The sequence below is a fragment of the Molossus molossus genome, unplaced genomic scaffold (assembly GCF_014108415.1).
Source record: "Molossus molossus isolate mMolMol1 unplaced genomic scaffold, mMolMol1.p scaffold_m16_p_24, whole genome shotgun sequence".
NCBI classification, from domain to species: domain Eukaryota; kingdom Metazoa; phylum Chordata; class Mammalia; order Chiroptera; family Molossidae; genus Molossus; species Molossus molossus.
This window is the reverse complement of record NW_023425360.1, coordinates 14,185,518-14,207,376: the sequence shown is the minus strand read 5'-3', so window position 1 is coordinate 14,207,376 and position 21,859 is coordinate 14,185,518. Positions and strand designations below refer to the sequence as shown.

Below are 21,859 nucleotides of genomic sequence, written 5' to 3'. Positions count from 1 at the left end.
CTAGGGACCCTCTGGCGCTGGCCACGCGCTGGCCGCTGAGCTCAGGTGTGCGCACTCTCAGGGTCCCACACGCGTCTCTGCAGCTCATCCCACGCACCGCCCTGACCCGGTGGAGCCCCAGGACACGGTGCAGACGCCCACGGTCCCGCGCAGAGAGCCCTGGAGCACCTGTCCCGGGAGCACCTGCCGCAGCCGGAGCGGAGCGCGGCCGCGCCACTCGCATCCCTTCCAGGCCAGCGGCGGAGGGCGCGGCGCGGAGCCAGGAGGGAGGAGCGCCGGGAGGAAGAGGCCGAACCGGGAGAGCCCCCGCCCCGGGAGGAAGGGGCGGAGGCCGGGCGTTTCCTGGCGCATTCCCGGCCCGCCCGAGTGACTCGATCCAGCAGGAAACTCCCATTGCCCACAAGGGACCCCCGAGCCGCCGCCGCGGACCCAGGTAAGGGCCGCTGCCGCCCCGCCCCGCGGCCCCGCGGGCTCCGGGTCGCCCTCGGAACCGGGACCAGGGCCCCGCGAGCGGCTAGGACTTGGTCTCCGGCGGCGCGGCCTCCCCCGCCGCACGGCCTCCGGAACCCACCCGCACGCCCGCCCTGGATCCCGCGGCCCACGCGGCAGAGCCTCGGCGGGGAGGGGGACACCGCGCGACGCGGTTATTGTTGGAGAGTAAGGAGCAGACCGCTTGCACTGAGGTCGTGCGATTAGCCGCTCTCCGAAGGCAGAGGGAGAGTCCGGCCCAGCGAAACCGTGCTGCGGGTTCCGGGGCGGGGTGACCTGGGCTTTGTTGGGCGCGGTGATTGGGGTGCGTGCCGCCCGCACAGACCTGCGGAGTTCGGGTGTGAGGAGTGGCGAGCGATTGGGGAACGGGCGGTGGGTACGTTTGTGCGCGTCCGGGCCCTGGCCTCCTCCCCCGCGTTGTCCAAACGGCACTGACTGCGGTGGCTGGTTCCACGCTGAAGCGGAGGATCCGCGCGTCTGGGGGCAACCCACACTTAGCAGCATTTCCTTCCAGTAGGACAGCGTCCCAGGGCCCCGGACAGGGTCTTGCCGCAGCTTCGCGAGCCCGGTGGTGAGCCTTCCCCGTTTTCTAACGTGACTCCTTGACCGATCCGTGATTGGAGCCGCAGTGATACCGGGACTGTAGCTCAGATCGCTGTTCTTGGCTACTTGTCACCAGCGAGAAGCAACAGCCCTGTCCAGGTTCCTGTGGCGCTGCGGGACCGTGTGCCCGGCCAGGTGCAGGGCCCTCAGGTGTGGTCCCTGTGCCTGCAGGCCATTAGTGGCTTCCGGGTGAAAAGCAGACGTGCAGGCACGGAACCCAAAGAAAGAATCGCATTTCAAATCAGGTCTCTGCAGAACAGTGGGAAGATGGTGCTGTTCATTTCCACACCTCCCTCTTCCACCCCCTTTTCCCACCCGGAGCGTCAGCTCTGCCCCGAGACAAACAGGGAATTGTGGTGGAAAACATTTCCTGTGCTCATGCATCTGTTTGTGTGCTGATAGATCGCTCAAAGAACCCACCTCCCCATTTTTTTGGTATGTGTTTATTTGAATTTATTTTTAAATTGACATACAGTAGAAGTCACTTTTTGGTGTACAGTTCAGTGAATTTTGACAAATGCATAGTCTTGTGACTGGCCCAACAATCAGGATGCAGAACAGCTCCACTGCCCCTAAAATCCCTTCCTGCTGTCCCTTTGGCGTCCCTTCCCCCATTTATAACTCCTGACAACCACTGTTTACTTTTTCCAGAATGTCCTCTATGGTCTTGGGTCTGGCTTAGTTCACTTAGCATAATGTATTTAGGACTCATCCATACTCCATTTTGCCTCTGAGTGGTACAGACATAAAGAATCAGAAAGTGTACTTCTAGATAAAACCGGAAAGATTCAAATAATATTTTTAAGTCAAGAGAAAAACTTCGGAACTCCAGCTCATTAAAAAAAATGTAAACAGCACAGGACTACTTATAGGAAAAGCAAAATTCCCTCAGTACTTCATTCTGTCTCTGTGCATACACAGTTTTGTTTTTCTGTGCCCTTGTTGGATGTATCATTGGTGAATTATCTCTTTTTCAGTAGGTTTGTTCCGTTTCGTTGATGGTTTTTTTCGTTTTTGAGGCTGTTGAGTTATGACTCATTGTCTAATTACTTTTTTAAAACTCTTTATTGTTTAAAGTATTACAGATGTCCCTTCTTTTTCCTCCCATTGTCCCCCCCATCCTGTCCCCCTCCCTGATGCCTTCACCATAGTGTTTTCTGTGCCCATTGGTTGTGCATATATGCATATAATTTCTCTGGTTTATCTCTTCCCACTCCTTCCCCCTTCCCTCTGAGGTTTGTCAGTCCGTTCCCTACTTCCCTTTCTCTGTATCTATTTTGTTCGTCAGCTTATTTTGTTCATTATATTCCACAAATAAGTGAGATCATGTGACACTTGTCTTTCCTTGACTGGCTTATTTTGCTCGGCATAATACTTTCCAGGTCCCTCCATGTCATCTCTCAAAGGGTAAGAGATCTTTCTTTCTTACTGCTGCATAATATTTCATTGTGTACATGTACCACAGCTTTTTTATCCACTCATCTACTGATGGACACTTGGGCTGCACTTTGTCTTTGATTTTTCACTAGCCTTTTGTAACAAACCATTCCCTGAAGCTAGTTTGGAATTTAGAAAACCTTGGGCTCTTTCCAGATCTTGGCTTTTGTAAATAGTGCTACTATGAACATAGGGGTGCATATATGCTTACTGATGGGTGTTCCAGGCTTCTTAGGATATATTCATAGAAGTGTGACCACTGGGTCAAATGGCAGTTCCATTTTTAACTTTTTGAGGAAACACCATAGTTCCCATAGTGGCTGCACCAGTCTGCATTTCCACCAGCAGTGTACTAGAGTCCCCTTTTCTCCACTCTCTTGCCAGCACTTGTTCTTTGATGATTTGTTGATGGCGGCCATTCTGACAGGTATGAGGTGATACCTCATAGTTGTTTTAATTTGCATCTTTCTGATGATAAGTGACAGTTGAGCATTTCGTGGCCATTTGTATGTCCTCTTTGGGGAAGTGTCTATTCAGGTCCTCTGCCCTTTTTTTTTCCTTTTTTTGTTAGTCAAGGATATTTTTCCATTGGTTTTTTAAGACAGAGTGGAAGGAAAGGAGGGAGGGAGAGAGAAACATTGATGTGAAAGGCACAATGATTGGTTGCCTCCCATAGGACCCCGACTGGGGCTGGAGACTGAACCTGCAACCCAGGTATGTGCCCTTGACCAGGAATCAAACCCAAAACCTTTCCCTCCATGGGCCAACCGCTCTAACCTCTAAGCCAACCATCCCAGGGCCTCTGCCCATTTTTATTTTTTATAATTTTTTTTATTGATTTTTTTTTTTGAGAGAGAGAGAGAGAGAGAAACATCGATGGGCTGCCTCCCTCATGCCCCCCACTAGGGATTGGTTCCACAACCTGGGCATGTGCCCTGACCAGGAATGGAACCAGGGACCTCTTGGTGTATGGGTCAGTGCTCAACCACTGAGCCACACCAGCCAGGCCCTCTGCCCATTTTCAAATTGGATTGTTTGTCTTCCTTTTGTTGAGTTGTATGGGTACTTAATATATTTTGAAAATTAACCCCTTATCCAAAGTATCATTGGCTAATACATTCTTCCATACAGTAGGTTCCTTTTTTTATTTTGATGCTGGTTTCTTTTGCTATAGCCCCATTTATTAATTTTTTCCTGTGTTTCTCTTGCCCTAGGTGATGTATCGGTGAAAATTCTGCTACATGTGATGTCTGAGATTTTGCTGTCTACATTTTCTTTTAGGATTTTTATGGTTTCATGACTTACATTTACGTGTTTTATCCATTTTGAGTTTATTCTTGCATATGGTGTAAGTTGGTGGTCTAGCTTCATTTTTTGGCATGTACCTGTCCAATTTTCCCAACACCATTTATTGGAGAGACTGTCTTTACTCCACAGTGTGCTCGTACCTCCTTTGTCAAATATTAATTGTGTATAATGTCTTGGATTGATTTCTGGGTTCTCTGTTTTGTTCCATTGATCTACATGCCTGTCCGTGTGCCAGTACCAGGCTGTTTTGATTACAATGGCTTTGTAGTATAACCTGATATCCAGAATTATGATCCTTCCAACTTTGTTTTTCTTTTTCAAGATTACTGTGGCTATTCAGGGTCCTTTTTGGTTCCATATGAACTTTTGGAGTATTGTTTCATGCTGTTGTAGTTTCCACTGAGTTTCTTGAACTTCTCACGAGTTCCTTGAGCATCTGCTTTGAAGTGCCCTGAATGAACACCACCGGGCCTCCCCACGCTGGCTCAGCAGAGCAGTGGTCCAGCTGACCTGGGCCTCTTTGTTGAGTGTGTAGAACAGGAAGTTGTGATGATAGAAGGAAGTTGGTAATGAAAGAAAAAAGGCTGCCTTCCTTTTTTCAAAAATACCAGGTATTTTGGACAAGATCTGCTACATTTTAAGTTAGAAACATGCCTAACAGATCTGCTGTTGGCAGGAGGAGTGTTCTGTAAATGCCAGTAGGTCCATGTGGTCCCGTTGTGTTCAGTTCCTGGCTCCTGCTGATTCACCATCAGTGACTGAGAATTGTTGCAGTCTCCTGCTCCTTTCTGTCTCTGGGTTTCCTTCTCCTTTCTGTCTCTGTCTGCTTGCTGTGGGCTGAAGCTCTCTTGTTAGCTGTATCCATATTCAGCATGGTTCCTGGTGAAGGTCCTGCTGTCCTGCGATGGTCCCTGGTAACATCCTTGCTCTGAAGTTAGCTGCTCACAGAGCCGCCCCAGCTTCCTTTTGACTTGCATGGTTCATCTTTTACCCTTTACTTTCAACCCGTCTGTGTCGTTATATTTGAAGTGTGCTTCTTGTAGTTGTCATATACAGTCACACGCCACATAACATTTTAGTCAACTGTGGACCCCAAGTACTACAGTGGTCCCATAAAATTGTCATGAGCTGAAAGAGTCCCATCACCTCGTGTCATTGGGATGCAGCAGCACATTGCATCACTGATGTGCTTGTGGGGACTCGGGTGTCAACACACTGCTGCCGCCTGCCCTCAAGGTGTGCAGTGGCTCCGCACTCTGGTGCGTGCACAGCAGAGCCTCCTAGCGACGTTTCTCAGCGCGTCTCTAAGCTCGCAGGGCTGTGCTGGGCCAATCAGTCATACCTGAGTAAGCCTCCATAAAACCCAAGGACAGGCTTGTTGGGAGAGCTTCTGGGTTGATGAGAACAGTGACATCTGAGCAGCATGCGTCACTCATGCCTGCTCACTGTCCTCCCCAATGCTCTGTGTGTCTCTTCCATTGGCTGTCCCTGAGTTATATCCTTATATAAACTGTAATCTCTTGTTAAATGTTCCTAAAGTTCTCTGAGCCTCTCTAGCAAATTAATCGAACCTAAGTAGGGGGTCAGGGGAACCTTTGATTTACGGCTTGTCAGTCAAGAACACAGGTGACCTGGAACTTGTAACTGGTCCCTGAAGTGGGGGTGGGAGAGGTCTTTAGGGACTGAGCCCTTAACCTGTGGGATCTGATGCTATCTACAGGTAGATGGTGTCACAATTGAGTTAAATTGTAGGACAGTCAGCCAGTGTCTGAGAATTTCTTGGTGGGACAGAATCCGAGAGCCCGTTTCTGGGTTGCAGACACCAACTTCTCATTGTGCCTCACATGGCAGCAAGAGGATACTGTGTGTCTCATTGCTGTGCTTTTCCTGCCTTCTCTTAGGGTGTTGGGGTACTTTCAGCATTCCATTTATTTTGTATGATCATATGAGTTAGATTGCTTTGTATATATTTTGTTTTGTTTTTAGCGGTTGCTCTAGGGATTGCACATACTATATGCTTAACTTTCGGTCTGTGTAGACTTCTCCTGGGAAAGGGGCCGGCCTGAGGCAGCTCTGCCCCAGCATGGTCTGGAATGTGTGCCTTCTTCACTTTGTCAGGAGTCCAGGTGGTTGTGAGAGTATGTTCATTAAAGCTGGGGACAGTGACACGAAGGAAGGGCTTAAAGCAGAAGAGGCAAAATCATAGCAACAGGAGCCCAGTGGAACTGCTTTTTGGTTCAATGAAAAGTTAGGCAGAAGGCGGGCCCTTGGAGACAGGTGCAGGGGTTAGCCCAGGGCGAGCCCCGCTGCCCGTAGCTCCCCTGGCTGCAAGTCCCACTGGGCCCATAGAGCTTAGGGGAAAGAAAGCAAAGATACACATGCCTGCGGGGAGAAACTAGGGAAAGGCACGGGTGTGCAGGCCTGCTCAAGGGAGAACAAGCACTGGGTTCTTTAGGTGTTTTCATAAAGCGGGAATTTCAGGGGAGGATCTCAGTAAAATGTTTCATCTATGTTTCAGGTGTGTCCTTCGATGTACTGATGCATCAAAATGAGCATATACGTGATCAGGGACCTTCTCTGGTCAGTTTCATCTAAAAACGTCCACAGAGCCCTGGCTGGTTTGGCTCAGGGGTTAGAGTGTCGGCCGGTGGACTGAAGGGTCGCGTATTCTATTCCAGTCAAGGGCACGTACCTGGGTTGCAGTTTCCATTCCCAACCCGGAGGTGTCTGTCTTACATCGATGTTTATCTCTCTGTCCCTCCCTCCCTTCCTGCCTCCATTCTGCTCTCTCAAAAAAGAATCAATGGATAAACTATCCAATATCCTTGGGTAAGGGTCAACAAACAAAAAAACTGTCACAGGAAAGGGGCTTGTACTGGAAAAGGGACTTGAAGCGAGGCAGTCTGCCCAGCAAGGCCTGGAATGTGTAGCCCACTTGCTCCCAAATGCCCAGGCTAGGGGGATGAGGTCTCGCGATGTGTCAGCTGCCTGTAAGTGACGAGGCCTTGTCTGGAGCCTCACATTTCCCATCCCACCAACCAAGGAATTTTCCTCCGTTTGTAATAAAGTGCCTCAACTCTATGAACTTGGGGACTCCTATGAGTGCTGAATTCAACACAGTAACAGCTGACAGACACCAGAGGCCAAAGCTAAAATCAGGTTTCCGGACACAAAGCCTGGACTCCGGGACCTGGACCCCTGGCTTTGGGCCGCAAACTCGAGGATGTTCCCTAGACCCAAGCAGGCGGTGCAGTGCAAAAGCTGGAAACCAGATGCCAGGGGCCGACAGCAGAGTCTCAGCATTGTGCTCCACACACCACAGTCTGAACTGGTAGCTGCAAATCGACCCACACACCAACTCATGATGCAAATCACACCCAAGGAGGCCCAAAGCCCCAGACACACGGCCAAATACAGACTGAACCCAAAACCACAGAACGCAGAACCATAACCAAGGTGCCACAGCCACAATCAAAAGTGGGAGCCAGACCCTGCAGCCAAGGTGCCAGATGCCAGACACTTGAGCAGAACTGATCCTCCTGTTGTAAACAACCCACGAATCAATAAGAAAACCCCTTTCTCTCTAGACCAAGAAAGTAGCTTCACCAATACTTTCCATGTCAACACAGATGCAGTAGAGATAAAAGTTACTTGCAGAACTTCAAACTTCTATCAAACCCTGCAGCAATAGATGAAAATGGCTAACGATGTGAACAAAAGTGAGGCTTACCTTTGCCAGCACGTGTCCGATCTCTCAGCTTAGCACTTTCGGAAGTTAGCAATGTCCCAGACAGTAATTTCACACTGTCAGCTCTTCAAAACAGTGAGGGATTTTTTTAAAATATATTTTTTCTTTATTAATTTTAGAGAGGGGAAAGGAGAGGGAGAGATAGAAACATCAATGAGAGAGAACATTGATTGGCCGCCTCCTGCATGCCCCCCACTGGGGATCTGGCCCACAACCCCACAACCCGGGCATGTGCCCTGACCAGGAATCGATCCGGCGACCTCTTCGTGCAAGGTCGATGCTCAACCACTGAGCCACACTAGCCAGGCTATGAGGGGTTTTTTGGAAAGAAGTAATTTTTTCCCTCATACCTTGTCAATTCTAACAACTGGGCTAATAATCAAATGAACATAATCAGATTAATAGAATATAGGGAAACTCACAGCAAATCAACACCAAAGACGAGGTAATTGGGGAATATAGGACATTTTGGAAAATAAGAGAACACAGTCTTAGATTGTAGAGACGAAATGGGTGACAGGCTGGTAATTCAGGAAAAGTGCAGCATGTGTGGCATATTAATTTATGTTGGGCAATACCCAAAACTAGAGCATACCGGGCATAAGTAAGAAGATCGACAAACGCCTGCTTACAGCCTTAATGTCTAAACCTAAGGTAATTATGCTCAAGTTCTCTTCCTAAACCAGGCTTTTCCAACTAAATCTCTTAGGAAGAAATGGGAAACAGTCACAGGTTCTTAGTTTTATTTTGTTAACAGTCAGCCTAAAATCAACATGCCACAGGTGGAACTTTGGTCTTCTTTATTCCACCTTTGAAACGTAAAAAAAATGTTTACGTCCACAAGTGAAATTAGCACACTGTTCCATTTTTCATTTACGTGATCATTCTGTTGAGAGTAAGCTACTTTAGTTAAAATGTTAAATCTTATTACTGGGTATTGTGATGTATATGTTCTCCCAAATTTTACCTACTATTAAATATCTCATTACTTGCTTATGTGGGAAGGAAACACACCTCCCTCTAACCTCAAGAAACTTTAGCTGGAGATATGACAGAGATTAGAAAAAATATAACCTAATCTAAGACACACTTATGTTTTGGGAGCCTCACTTACATGAAAGAAACCCAACAAGCAGAAGACGATCAGAAATACAGTGTAGCCCAGCCAGTGTCGGTCAGTGGATTGAGCTTGGTCCCATGGACTGAGAGGTCCCGGTTGGAATCCCAGTCGGCGAACATGCCTGGGTTGTGGTCTGATCCCCAGTAGGGGGTGTGCAGGAGGCAGCCCATTCATGTTTCTCTCTCATATCAATGTTTCTCTCTCTCTCTAAAACAAATCAATAAAATTGCCAGACCGGTGTGGCTCAGTGGTTGAGCATTGACCCATGCACCAAGAGGTCGCCGGTTCAGTATCTGATCAGGGCATATGCCCAGGTTGTGGGCCAAATTCTCAGTGCAGGAGGTGGCCAATAGATGTTCTCTCTCATTGATATTTCTCTCTCTCTCCCTCTCCCTTTCCCTTCTTCTCTCTCTAAAATTAATAAAGAAAAGAAAATGTTTTGAAAATTAAAATTTAAAAAAAGGAAATAATATATAAACAAGGATCTATAAAACATTCTGCAACAGTGATGCTATAAGCTGCCTTCCCAGCTTTTCAAAGGATCCTTGCAAAATGATTGACAGCACAGGCTTGGTAAATAATTGCTATCCCCATGATGTTCACGAGAGGGCAGCAGAGAAGAGTGAGGTGCCAGTCTGAGAGCAGAGAGGGTCCTGTCACAACAGCTTTGGATTCTCTGAGTGTTGGGAGATGCCTTGCCTGAGATTGTATGGAGTCCTGTCATATCAGCTCTGAGTCCTCTTGAGTGTGGGGACTGGTTCCCTCCTGAAAGAGGGGGATCCTTTACCATCAGCCGGGTCCATTTAATGTAGAATGTGGATCGACCTGAGAGTACGTGGTCTTCTGACATGATTTTCTCTGGGAGTTGTGGGTTTGTGGGTTTGTGGGGAGGTGTCCAACCTGGGAGGGTTGCAGACCCAGTGACATCAGGTCTGAGCCCTGAGATGATGACCAGTGAGAAAATGTGGTGTCCTGTCAGTACAGACCTTGCTAATGGGAGTGTTAGGAAGGGTCTTAGCTTATAAAAGTAGGGTGTCCTGATGCATCAGCTACATGACCTGTAAGTTGGAGAAAAAGTTTATTTGGGAGATTTGGGGTCGTGAGTGAAGGTAGAGGTCTTTCCCTGAGAGAGCAGTAAGTTTGGTCACATCGGGCCTGGGTCCTATCACTGAGAGTAAACACATTGTTAGCTGGGGAAGGTGTAAGGTGCCTTGGACGTTCATGTATAATAGTTGCTACTTCTAATGTCTACACTAGATGGGAGGGAAAAAAATAATTTTTTTTTTTCCCTGAGGCCTTACCATAGAGATTATTCCAGAGATGCAGACTAGATTGCACTGTACCTTAGAGTGCAAAAAGGGGCTCCGTTCTAAGAGATAATTGTACAGGTTTCTGTTACAACATCCCCGGGTCATCCGAGTGCTGGGAGAAGTGTGAGCCTAAAGTCTGTAACATGACCGCTGGGTCCTCACGGGACAGAATAAGGGGTTGGGTCACGTCAGCTCTGGGTCTTATGAGCCCAAGGGAGGAATCCCACCTGAGAGTATGGCAGTCCTGGGACATCAGGTCTCCTTCCTGTGAGAGTGGAGAGGACCACAGGGGAGAGGCGGGTGGTCCTGTCCCTACCGCACTGGGTCCTGTGAAAAGTGATGAAGGTCTCTCCCTGCGAACGTGGGGTGTTTTGACATATCCCCTCTGCCTGTGACTGTGGGGAGGGGTCCGACTACAGACAGTAAGGGGGCACATCATGTCAGGTGTGAGTCTGGCAGACAGGAGAAGTCTGATGCAGAGAAAATGGGGAAACCTGTCCCGTCAGCTCTGGGTCCTTTGACTGTAGGGAGGGGTCTCACAGAGACGTGTGTGTCCTGGGACAGCAGCTCAGGGTCTGACTGTGAAGAGTCCCAGCTGAGAGAGTAAGGAGCTGTGTCACGTCCCCTCAGGTCCTGTACACGCAGTGTGTGTCCCAGAGGACTGAGTGTAGGTGTTCTGTCCCACAGTCTCTCCCTGTGAAGCTGGGGTGCCAGGTCATATCAGCTCTGTGTCCTGGGAGTGAGTGGAGAAATCGCTCCCTTCCTGGGAGATGGCAGTCCTGTCAAATCAGTTCCGGGTCATGTTTGTTTGGGGATAAGTCCCGTCAGAGAGGGTCAGGGGTCCTGCCACATGCCCAGTGAGGCCTACCACTATGGGTATGTAAGGTGCCCTGAGCTTGCGATGAGGTCAGATGATCCTGAGATTCACTGGGTCCCTGCAAAGTGATCCACAGCAGAGGCTTGGTCATTAGTTGCTATTCCCATGATGTCCATGAGAGGGCGCAGAGAAGAGCCTTTGCTTGCAGTGGGCATCTGAGTGGGTGAGGTGCCAGTCTGAGGGCACAGAGGGTCCTGTCCCTTCAGCTCTGGATTCTCTGAGTGTTGGGAGATGTCTTACCCGAGATTGTATGGAGTCCTGTCACATCAGCTCTGAGTCCGCTGAGTGTGAAGGAATAGAAGAGAATGCTGTGGCAGAAGAATACATGATCAGGGAAACCCCAAGCGCCACGGAAGCCGAGAACTAGAGAGCAGCATACGCCAGCCAGCATCTCACAGACATCGAGGAAGTGTTCCGGCTGAGAGGGCGCCAGGAAAAGCTCAGGAGGACGAGAGGAGGACACCTTAGGAGACTGAACCACTGTGAGAAAGTGTGTAGGTGTCCAAAGGTCACTGCTGTTTTTGTCCTTGCTCTTAAATGACTTTTTAAAAACTGTTCTATAAGTTTGCCAAACAACAACAACAACAACAACAACCTTACTCTTTTAGATTCCAAAATTCACCACCTAAAATTTTCCTCTTTGAAAATGTGGACAGGTACCATATTGAGAGTTCCTCAGATCACTACAGGGGGCACAATTTTGCTTTCAAAACAGTTCTGATGTCTAGAATGCCATGGGTCCTGGCCAATTCATTTGAAATGCTAAGAATCCTGTTACAATTTTGTTTAATCATTGATGAACTTATAACTAACAAAAATAATTTTTCTAACACCTCAAATTACCACATTTCTTCATATTTTCTTTCATGTTTTAACTATGTTTGCATTTTTTATATAGCTAAACTGATTTTACTATTGCATGATAGCTTATTTACCTCCATAACTCATGAGAATTAACTTTAAAATTATTAAAATAATAGGATTTAGTAAAATGAGGGAGAGATGATATGCATAAATATATATCCTTTACAAACAGTGAGTTTAATACATAACTAAAGAAAAGACACCATAGCGACAAAATACATAAGATGCCTAGGAATAATCCTAGCAAGAATGTGCACAACGTGTATGAGTTAAATTTTAGAACGCTACCCAATAACAGACACTTGAACAAAGTGAAAATAACATCATGTTCTTGGATGCAAAACAGCAATGATATTGAGTTCCCAAAGTTGACTATAGAAGTTTAAGATGATCTAGATTAAAATATAGGCAAGATTTTTAAGACTAAAACAAGCTCGTTTAAGTTCACATGTTAAAATGAAAAATGTAAAAGAAAATTCTGAAAAAGCAAAGTGATGAATAAAAATCGCCCCAGTCACATATAAAAATGTATTGTTATAAAAATATAATAATTTGAAGACTTGGGTAATGCTGTATTAATAGATTAATTAATGGAACAGAGTAAAAAGTCCAGTAACAGACTCAAATTCATATGAAAATTTTATATAAGCAAAATGTCTCTTTAGATCAGTGGGAAAATGTGTATTATACAATAAATATCATTGGAACAACTGAGTGGAAAAAATAAAGAACCCCAACATCATACCATCCACTGAAATTAATAGCCACTCATAACTAATATAAATCACTGAGAGCTACCTAAAACCTAAGTATACAAAGACAAAGAAAGTGAAAGAATGGGAAAAGATATATAATGCAAACATAAAACACATAAAAATTATATAGTAATACAGTAGACTTGAAGGCAAAAGGCATTATTAGAAATAAAGAAGAACACTTCATATAAGTTCAATTTACCAGGAAGATCCAAATTCATAAGCACTTTATAACAAAGTCAAAGTATATAAAAAAGCTACAAGGAAAAATAGACAAATTTGTAATCATTAAAAATTAGTCCTGCCAGTGTAGCTCAGTGGTTGGGCATCGACCCATGCACCAAGACGTCCCAGTTTGATTCCCAGTCAGGGCACATGCCCAGGTTGTGGGCCCAATCCCCAGTGGGGGGCATGCAGGAGGCGGACAATCGATGTTCTCTCTCATCAATATTTCTCTTTCCCTCTCACATCCTGTCTCTCTAAAATCAATAAAGGAAAAGTATTTTTTTAATTTAACACACCTCTCTCATTCAGAGACAAAGCATACCTCTTTCAAAACCAATGTATTCCCACAAAAATACAGTAAGAACCTAAAAGACTTCAAAAACACGAGCAGCAAATTGGATTCAACATTCAGATAACCCACTGTGCCCTAAAACTTTCCCTGAGGCACTGAGCTGTTATTCCCAGTGCACACGAGATGGCAGCAGAGAGCACACTTGGAATATTTTTTTAACTGACCATATTGTACTATAAAGCAAGTTGCACACAGTGAACGTCAAAGGATTTAAATTCTATAAAGACGGTTTCTTCTTCTAATAGCAGTTAATCTGTAATTGAGTTACAAAGGTTAACCAGAAAGTCTTAATATCTATAAGTTATGAAAGCCCAGCTGGTGTGGCTCAGTGGTTGAGCGTCGACCCTGCACCAAGACGTCCGGGTTTGATTCCTGGACAGGGCTCATGCCCAGGTTGTGGGCTCGATCCCCCGGGGGGGAGCATGCAGGAGGCGGCCAATCAATGTTCTCTCTCATGGATGTTTCAGTCTGTCTCTCCCTCTCCCTTCCTCTCTCTCTAAAATCAATAAAGAAAAAAATTTTAATAAATAAACAAAAAGTTATGTAATACTCTCCTGAATAACATTTCATTAAGCATTTATATATAATCCACTATAGCAACCCCTTTTCCTGCTGACCTACGCTAAGGTGTTATTCCCAACACACACGAGATGGCAGCAGAGGATCACACTTCAAACACTTTTTAAGCCACTATGTTGTATTGCAAAACAAATTTCAACAAACTTCAGAGGATTGAAATCATATACAGTATGTTTCTTGTTGTCATTGCAGTTAATCTAGAAATTAGGGACTTCTCATATTTGAAAGTTATGAAATACATTTCTAAATAACCCAAAAAGAAAAGAAATCACAATTCGAGACAGAAAATAATTTGAACTGAATGATGACAAAAATACTTCATGCCAAAACTTTGACTAGTAAGTTATATCCACAAAAGTGGAAGAAAAGAGGTGGTGAACATAGAGATGTCTGGAAGGGCACATACTTAAAGCCACAGCAGTTTTTAACTCTTGGGGTAGAATTTTGAATTAATTTTTATTTTATTTTTGTTATTGTTTAATCTACAACAGCAAAGAAATTTTTTTTTCTTTTGCATTTTGGACCAAAAGGTACTAGAGGAAAACATAATGATTGGTTTCTTGTCAATCAGAGGGAAATAAAATATCTTTCTAAACCTCCCAGGTTATTTGTTTTTTCACTTGCAAAATACCCCATTTTTACAGCATTTATTACTGAGAGACCTAGGCTTAGGCCTCAGCGCTGCCTCCTGAAAAGCTCGGAGGTTGCACCCCAAAGACTAAGTAATGCACTCCCGAATCCAGAGTCCTCTCCAGAGGTGCTCAGGAAAAGGGGTCCCACGTGATGCGCTCGCCTCATTGCTGCCCCATCGCTGGCATCGCTTGTGGCCTCAGCTGCTCATTCTGGCTCCTGCCCCACACCTCACCTGTGGCTGGTCCCTCACCTCTCACATCAAGGCTCCTCACTGCTCACCTCATGCATCAGGGCCCGGTCCACTGGTCCCAGGCTGCCACTCACCTCAAGTCTGCCAGCCACTCTTCATATTAGAAACCCATCAAGTCTCAGGTCAGACCACCTTTCTCTCCTCATGTCTGCACCTCTGCTCCCCTCAGGTGCCCTCAGCTCATGTTCAGGCACCCTGATTCCAGGGCACATCACCTTCTGTTCACAAGGCCACTTGCCTGGCTTCTGGCCTCACCTCTAGCCTCGAATCCCGACTTCGCCCCTTGCCTCCAACCTGGGCCCATCTCTTAACTCAAGAAAGGACCCTGATGCTAGACTTTTATCTATGATCTGCTGCTCGCCCCATCTCCCAGCACCACTGGTTATATAATGCCTATTTTTCAACTTATCTAAGAAGATATTATACATCATTTACCTATGGATTGGGGTCTATGACTAAACCTATGCTGTTCCACCAATTTGTCTATTCAGAAGTAGTGCACTTCCAAGTCCTGTCCATAGTAGGTGCTTGCAGAATGTCATCCCACCAGAACCTGGAGGACTGTCCCCTAGAAACTGGTCCTGAGGAGCTGCTTACTTGCAAACAGCCTGGAGAAAGCGCTCACAGAACTCCAGCGGCTGAAGTGCGTCCCTTACCCGGGCATCCCCGGTGATCCTGAAGCACTTGCTGTAGCTGGGTGGAGCAGTCACCTCCAAGGCTCACTTTGCCCCTCACCCCAGGCACCCCGTCCTCTACCTCCGACAGGCTGGCTAGACCTAGGTAACGGAATCACATCAGGTCTCTCCTTGCCCGTTTTCTGCAGGAACCCCCTGCCCATTAGCTGCTGAGCTGGAATCAGGATTTAAAATGGGCCTCCAGGTCTCTCCGAGCCCCGTACAACAGAAAGCTCTTTGCCTGTCCCATGGAGACTGGGCAGGCGCAATGGGAATTCCTTGTTCTGGCATTAAAAGGGAAGGAAGGTGGAGAGCACAAAGTCCCCTTATGGCCTGGGTCTTATGGCAAACTCTGAGAGCTGGCATGGCTGGAAAAAGATGCCCCTGCAGTGTGGGCCACCAGGTGAGCCCCATAAGTATACCTTCCAATGTTAAAGACCAGACAGGATATTTCTGTTGGTCACAACACCTGGCTCATGGGATACACAAAGAGATGGAAAGAAAAGCCTCGTTCGGTGTTCTGTAGGAGACCCCCAGAAGGGTCTGGCCTGAAGAGAACCAATGAATAGCACAGCCAGTGAGGCCGGCTCGAACAGCCTGGGTTCGAGAAGCCTGGGTTCTGCCCTGACGGTGTTTCCGTCTATGACAAATGACACCAAAGACATAGACACAGAGGAAATGGTTCAAGAAACACAACTCATGACTCTTTAATCCCAGTCCCTACCTTTACAAGTATTTTCCCCATACCAATGGAAATGTAGAAACAAGGAAAAGAACTCACAGCCCTCCTCAATGCAACAGAATCCTGCAGTCTTGAACCAGATCAGTGGAGAGTGAGCATGAAGAATAGTCACCTCTGCCAGCAGATGTCCGTGCTCTCTCAGCTGCAGCAGTTCCCAGAAGTTGGTGTCCCAGCCATAATTCTACATGGCCGGCTCGTCAAACTGTGAGGAATAGAAGAATTAACTCTTTCCCTCATACCCTGTAAGTTCTGCTGGCTGGGCCAGTAATCAATAATATAGTCAGATTAAAAGGAAATATTCAACATTTAATACGTGCAAAAAGAATCCACATACAAATGAAGAAAAAGACAATGATAATATTGAATATATAGGACATTCTACAAAATGGAGAAACGGGGTGTTAGATTGTAGAGTGAAGTGGGTGATACGCAGAAAATTTAGAAAAAGTGCAGAACAGATGCTGGGTTGTTTTGTGAGCTGACCTGCAGCCCGTGGGACGGGGTGGCAGTAAGATCAGGGAGTCCACCAGCACCTGCTTGAGTCAGTGTTTACAGCTACGGGGATTATGCTCAAGTTTTCTACTGAAACCAGTTTTTGTTTTTTTTTAACTAAATATCTTACAAGAAACTGAGATGAGAATCATAGGTTCTTCCTCAGTTTTCAGACATTAGCAATCAGTTTAAAACAACATTCCAAACACAAAAGTTTGTTCCTCTTTATTCCTACCTTTAAAATCTTATTTCAGGAAAAGGTGGTGTATATGGACTCCCAATATTTACCTTCTATTAAATATCTGGTTTCTTGCTTAAATGGGGGAAAAATACACTTCCTTCTAATCTCAAGGTTCTTTTCTGGTCTAATGATCAAGTAGATGTGACACAGATAAGCCACAGAATAACCAGATTTAAGACATACGTACGTATGGGAGCCTCACATCCGTGAGAGGCAGAGACCCCATGTGTAGGAGAGGGTTCAAAGATGGGAAGAGCCCTGGCCGGTTTGGCTCAGCGGTTAGAGCGTCAGCCTGCGGTCTGGAGAGACCCAGGTTCAGTTCCCGCTAGGGGCACGTACCTTGGTTGCAGTTTGTCCCCAGCCCTGGTTGGGTCGTGTGGGTGGCAGCCACTCGATGTGTCGCTTTCACGTCGATGTTTCTCTCTCTCTCTCTCCCTCTCACTCTATCTGAACAAAATATAGAAAAATGTCCTCGGGTGAGGATTAAAAAAAAAAAAAGATGGGAAGAAAACATGAGTATTCAACACATTGTGAGCTGGGCTGATAATAAGGTGCCCGGGGGCCTTCAAGAAATCCCTGCAAAAGGATATGAGCAGATGCTTGGTAGGTAGGTGCCATTCCTAAGATGTACACGAGGTAGCCCAGAGAAGAGCATGTCATTGGGCAGGTAATGGAGGGAGGGGTGAAAGGTTCTTTCTGGGTCTCGTTCCCTGATAAAGAGCTTAAAATCAGTATTCCTCAGGGTGGCAGAATTCTGATCCCTTCATGAGGAATTGTGAATTTTATTACTTTTTAATCCTCTCCCAAGGATATTTTCCTATTGATTTTTAAATAGAATGGAAGGGAGGGAGAGAGAAACGTAGATGTGAGACACATCGATTGGTTGCCTCCTGCACAAACCCCAGTCAGGATCAAGCTGCCACCCAGGTAAGTGCCCTTGACCAGGATTCAAACCTGTGACCCTTCAGTCTGCAGGCTGATGCTCCAACCTCTGAGCCAAAATGGCCAGGGCTACCCCTGTATTCTTTACATTGGTAAATTTAATGTTCAAAAGACATGTTTGCTAATAGTCCCAAATATCTTCATTTCCTCTATAATAGGAAGCAAAGCATAAATAAAACCGTGTTCAGTAACCCTAATCCTCACCCAAACTCTCACTGTATGACAACACACAATGAACTAAAAACACCCCCAGTTTTCCGTACCAAGCTACCCCTCTGCTGGCCCCCCAGGCTGACACCCTTTTCCTCTGGGTCTCATGACAACGCCTCCTGGGCATCTGCTGAACCCTCAGCAAAATGCTGCACCTGAAGCAGCGGAGTGTCTGGCTTCCTCCAAGGCCAACTGTCCTGGGCACTCACCGGACGCCAGCCCCACAGGCCGGAGGCACAAGTGGTGGATCACAGAGGAAACCGGGGGCCCTGCACAGAGCACCTGACCCCCTAGGAGCTGAACCCCGAGATGACCAATGGAGGCAGCCGAGTACTATTGCTTTTCCTTGCTCATGAGTCACTCTTTAAAAACTGTTTCATACTGTAACTAGGTATCAATAACCTTGTCTTTTCCAGAATTCACCATCTGAGTTTCCTTCTTTGAAAGTAACATTTGCCTTATTGTGAGTTTCCCAGATTTCCTGCAGGGGATACAGTTTCATTGAGGTAACACTTTGATTTCTAGAACAGCATGCACCCCGACCCTGAACTCATTTTAAACTCCAAGAACGGTGTTACTGTTGTATTTCATCATCATTAAAGTTAAAACTAAAATAAAAAAAAAAGAATATCTCTGCCGCCTCATAGTACATGTCATCCCCCCGCCCCCAAGCTTAAAGTGTCTATGTTTGTTGTTTCCCTGTAATCAGCACTGATTTTATAGGGATAGAGGACGGGGGAAGACAGAAACACCGACGTGACCAAGACACGTGGATCGGTTGCCTCTGCGAACACGCCGACCGCAACCCGGGGCCGGAACCGAGCCCGCGGCTCTGGTCCGTGGGCCGCCGCTCTAACCGCTGGGCAAACCGGCCAGGGTTGTAGGTGTTTTAGCTCCGACACCGAGTCTGTTCTGGTCGAGAGGGTGCGTTCGTTCAAGCTGGGGAGTGGGACTTGGCACAGACGCAGCAGGGAGCCCAGCAGGCCGGCTGTGCTTCTCTGGGAAATGAACTTCCCGGGCACAGCAGTGACCCAGGGCCTCCCTGTGGCCCGGCCACTCACGCGGGCCCTGCCCACACTCACAGGACCCCTCTCACCTCCGGGCCTGGCGCTCCGCCCCCGCCACCACTCCCTCGGGCCTGCCAGCCTCCGCACACCCCTGGGCCCCAGCCCTTCCTGCCACGTGTTCACACTCCGCTCCCTCAGGCGAAGTCCGCCCTCGCCTCAGCTCCCCTCAGCTCCCTCTGCGCGCGCACGTCCCGGCAGGGGGCTTGCTTCCGGTGTGAGCAAGGCCCCGCCCCCAACTTCCGCCCCGCCCTCTGCTCCCACCTGGCCCCGCCTCCACCCTGGACAGCACCTCCCAACGCTGCGTATCACAGAATGCACATCTTCTCTGAAGATCAGAGGAGACACGTTTGGGCGTGTTTATCATTCAAAATGTACCTGTGGATTTGGGTGTTGCTATACGTCCTGTTCTGTTCCATGAATTTGTCTATTTGGAAGTAGTACAGTCCCGATACCTGTCCTGAGGAGGTGATCACAAAAGGTGGTCCCATGGGACCCAGGGGACGCTCCCCAGGAAACCCGTCCTGGGCAAGTGGGACTTGAGCATGGCCTGTAGAAACAGCTCGCAGAACTCCCGCTGGCTGAAGGGCACACACCCCAGGCATCCCCCTGATTCGCCAGCACTGGCTGGAACTCGCCCCTTCCCTCAGGGAACCAGCCCCCTACCTCATACACAGTGCCTAGACCAGGATGGAAAATTCACATCCAGGTCTCTCCTTGTCTTTTATCTGAGGACATTCTGCCCATCACATACTTTGTGGAACCAGGAAGGAAAAAGTGACTCCAGGCTTCCCCTCGCCTCTTTCCATAGATGCCAGCTGCCCATTAGCTGCTGGGCTGGAGCCAGGACACGGTTTCCCTCAGTGTGCCTACTGGCCCCTCATGTCCTTAGACCTGTCATCAGGTCCTTTTTCCCGTTGCCTCCTGGCTAAGGCAGGGATGGAAAATTCAGCTGTAGAGTTTTCTCTGCTTGAACCACACAAGCTAACTACAGCCACGATGCAGAACTCTGCTCAAGGTCTTTCCTGCCGAACTGCCCCCAAACCACTGTGCTCTTCACACCCTGGCTGAAGCAAGGAGGTCTCTCCTGGCCCGTTTACCCATGACCTCTCAAAAGCTGTGTGGCGAGGAGATAAATAATTCATCTCCAGGTCTCTGAACCCCTTATCCAAGCAACCCCTCTGCCTCACACTACACGAAGCCGGAATGGAGAATTCTCCTCCAGCTCTCCGTGCCCCACAGTAAACACCCACTGTACCCCTCACATGCAGAACTCAAGCCAGAACAAAAATGTTGCCCCCAGTTTTACTACATTCTTCCCCAGACACCCCTCTTTTCCTCAATAGCTGGTTGGAGCCAGATGAGCAAATTGGCCTCCAGCTGTTCTCATCCCTCACCCAGGACTCCCTGTGCAGCTCACATGGCGGACACACATAGGTAGATGCTCAGAAAAGATACCTGCTAGGAAGGGTTCCTGGTGGATAATGGGGATAATTTTTTTTTTTTTTTTTTTTGTACATGCCCCCAGCAGGAACCGAACCCAGGACTCTCTGGTCCGCAGGCCGATGCTCCAACCGCTGAGCCAAACCGGCCAGGGCTAAAAGTTTTTTAAATTGGGACTCATCCATTTCCATACAGGGACTGCTCATACAAACCTCAGTTCAGGGAGTGACCTGCCAACTTCCTCCCACAGTGAACTGAGTGACACAAACATGTAGACTGCTCAACGCCGCCTTGGATTGTGCTCTCTCCCTGAGTCACCTTAGCTCCGACCTCACCCTGGTGGTCCCTGCAGGTGACCCTGTTCTAGGAGTCCCTAGCATGGAATCCTGTTCAGAGGAACAGCCAGGAAGTGTCTGTGCAGGGAAACACTATTGCTGCCCCCAGGGCTGAGCTGGCCTTGGTGGGGCAGATGTGGTGTTGACGGGACCTTCCCTCCTCCGACCTGGTGAGGGGGTTGTCAGACCCTCCCAGAGAGCCCTCTGAGGACAGTGGCCTCAAGGTGGGAAGGGTGTCGGAGTGAAACCATGTGTGTGGTGGCCCATGTGCCTGCATCATGACACCGTTTGAGGCGAGCAGAGCCTGCATGGTGACTCCCTTGCCGGCGAGAACCTGGGGACTGGCCGTGACCACCTCAGTCATCCCCAGTGCCCTCAGGACCTGGGGCAGGCGTGGGAGGGGCCTGCGTCCTCTACCCAGGAAGGATTGTCAGGGTGCCCCACTCTTGCTCACAGCTCAGGTGGCTTTGTATTGTGTCCTAGGCCAGGATGGCGGCCCAGGTGACCCTGGAGGACGCACTGTCCAACGTAGATCTCCTGGAAGAGCTGCCTCTGCCCGACCAGCAGCCCTGCATCGAGCCCCCACCATCCTCACTGCTCTACCAGGTGGGTGCTGGGTGACCGTGGGGCCGACCCCTGGGACACTGACCTCCATGTGATGGTTTTTCTCTTCCTTTCAGCCGAATTTCAACACTAACTTTGAAGACAGAAATGCATTTGTCACCGGTATCGCAAGATACATTGAACAAGCGACTGTTCATTCTAGCATGGTGAGTCCACCAGAGTGTCTTTGTTTGCAGCTGGGGCAATGGCGCGTCTGAATGGCAAATGTACCCCTTTTACGTATTATCCTGATGGGATGCCTACTGAGGAAAAAGAAGAGTGAATGAAATGCCTTATTGTTTTTAAAGCTTTTGTTTTTCTTATTATGAAATAATACACCTTCTTTCTGAAAACTGAGCATCTGTGGCCCAGAGAAAACCTTCATCAGCATTTTGAGGAAGCCGTGTTCTCTCCCTCTCTTGTACCCACTCATGATATAGATTGCATAGATGGACTGCATTGTTATAATTACATATTTTTTTCTTTAAATATATTTTATTGATTTTAATGTTTTTTTTTTAATCCTCACCCAAGGATATTTTTACATTTGTCTTCAGACAGAG

The 21,859-nt window shown here is 47.7% G+C and overlaps 1 protein-coding gene across 1 annotated transcript in view; it reads left to right on the top strand.

Moving 5' to 3' along the window:
- The first annotated feature begins 329 nt into the window (after positions 1-329).
- The window catches only part of CYFIP1 (cytoplasmic FMR1 interacting protein 1), a 56,084-nt gene continuing 34,554 nt past the window's right edge, over positions 330-21,859 (top strand). Inside the window, 3 exon segments of the mRNA XM_036277952.1 lie at positions 330-433; positions 21,177-21,299; positions 21,374-21,463. Of these exon segments, the coding sequence (XP_036133845.1) occupies positions 21,183-21,299; positions 21,374-21,463 (207 nt within the window). The 5' untranslated portion in view covers positions 330-433; positions 21,177-21,182.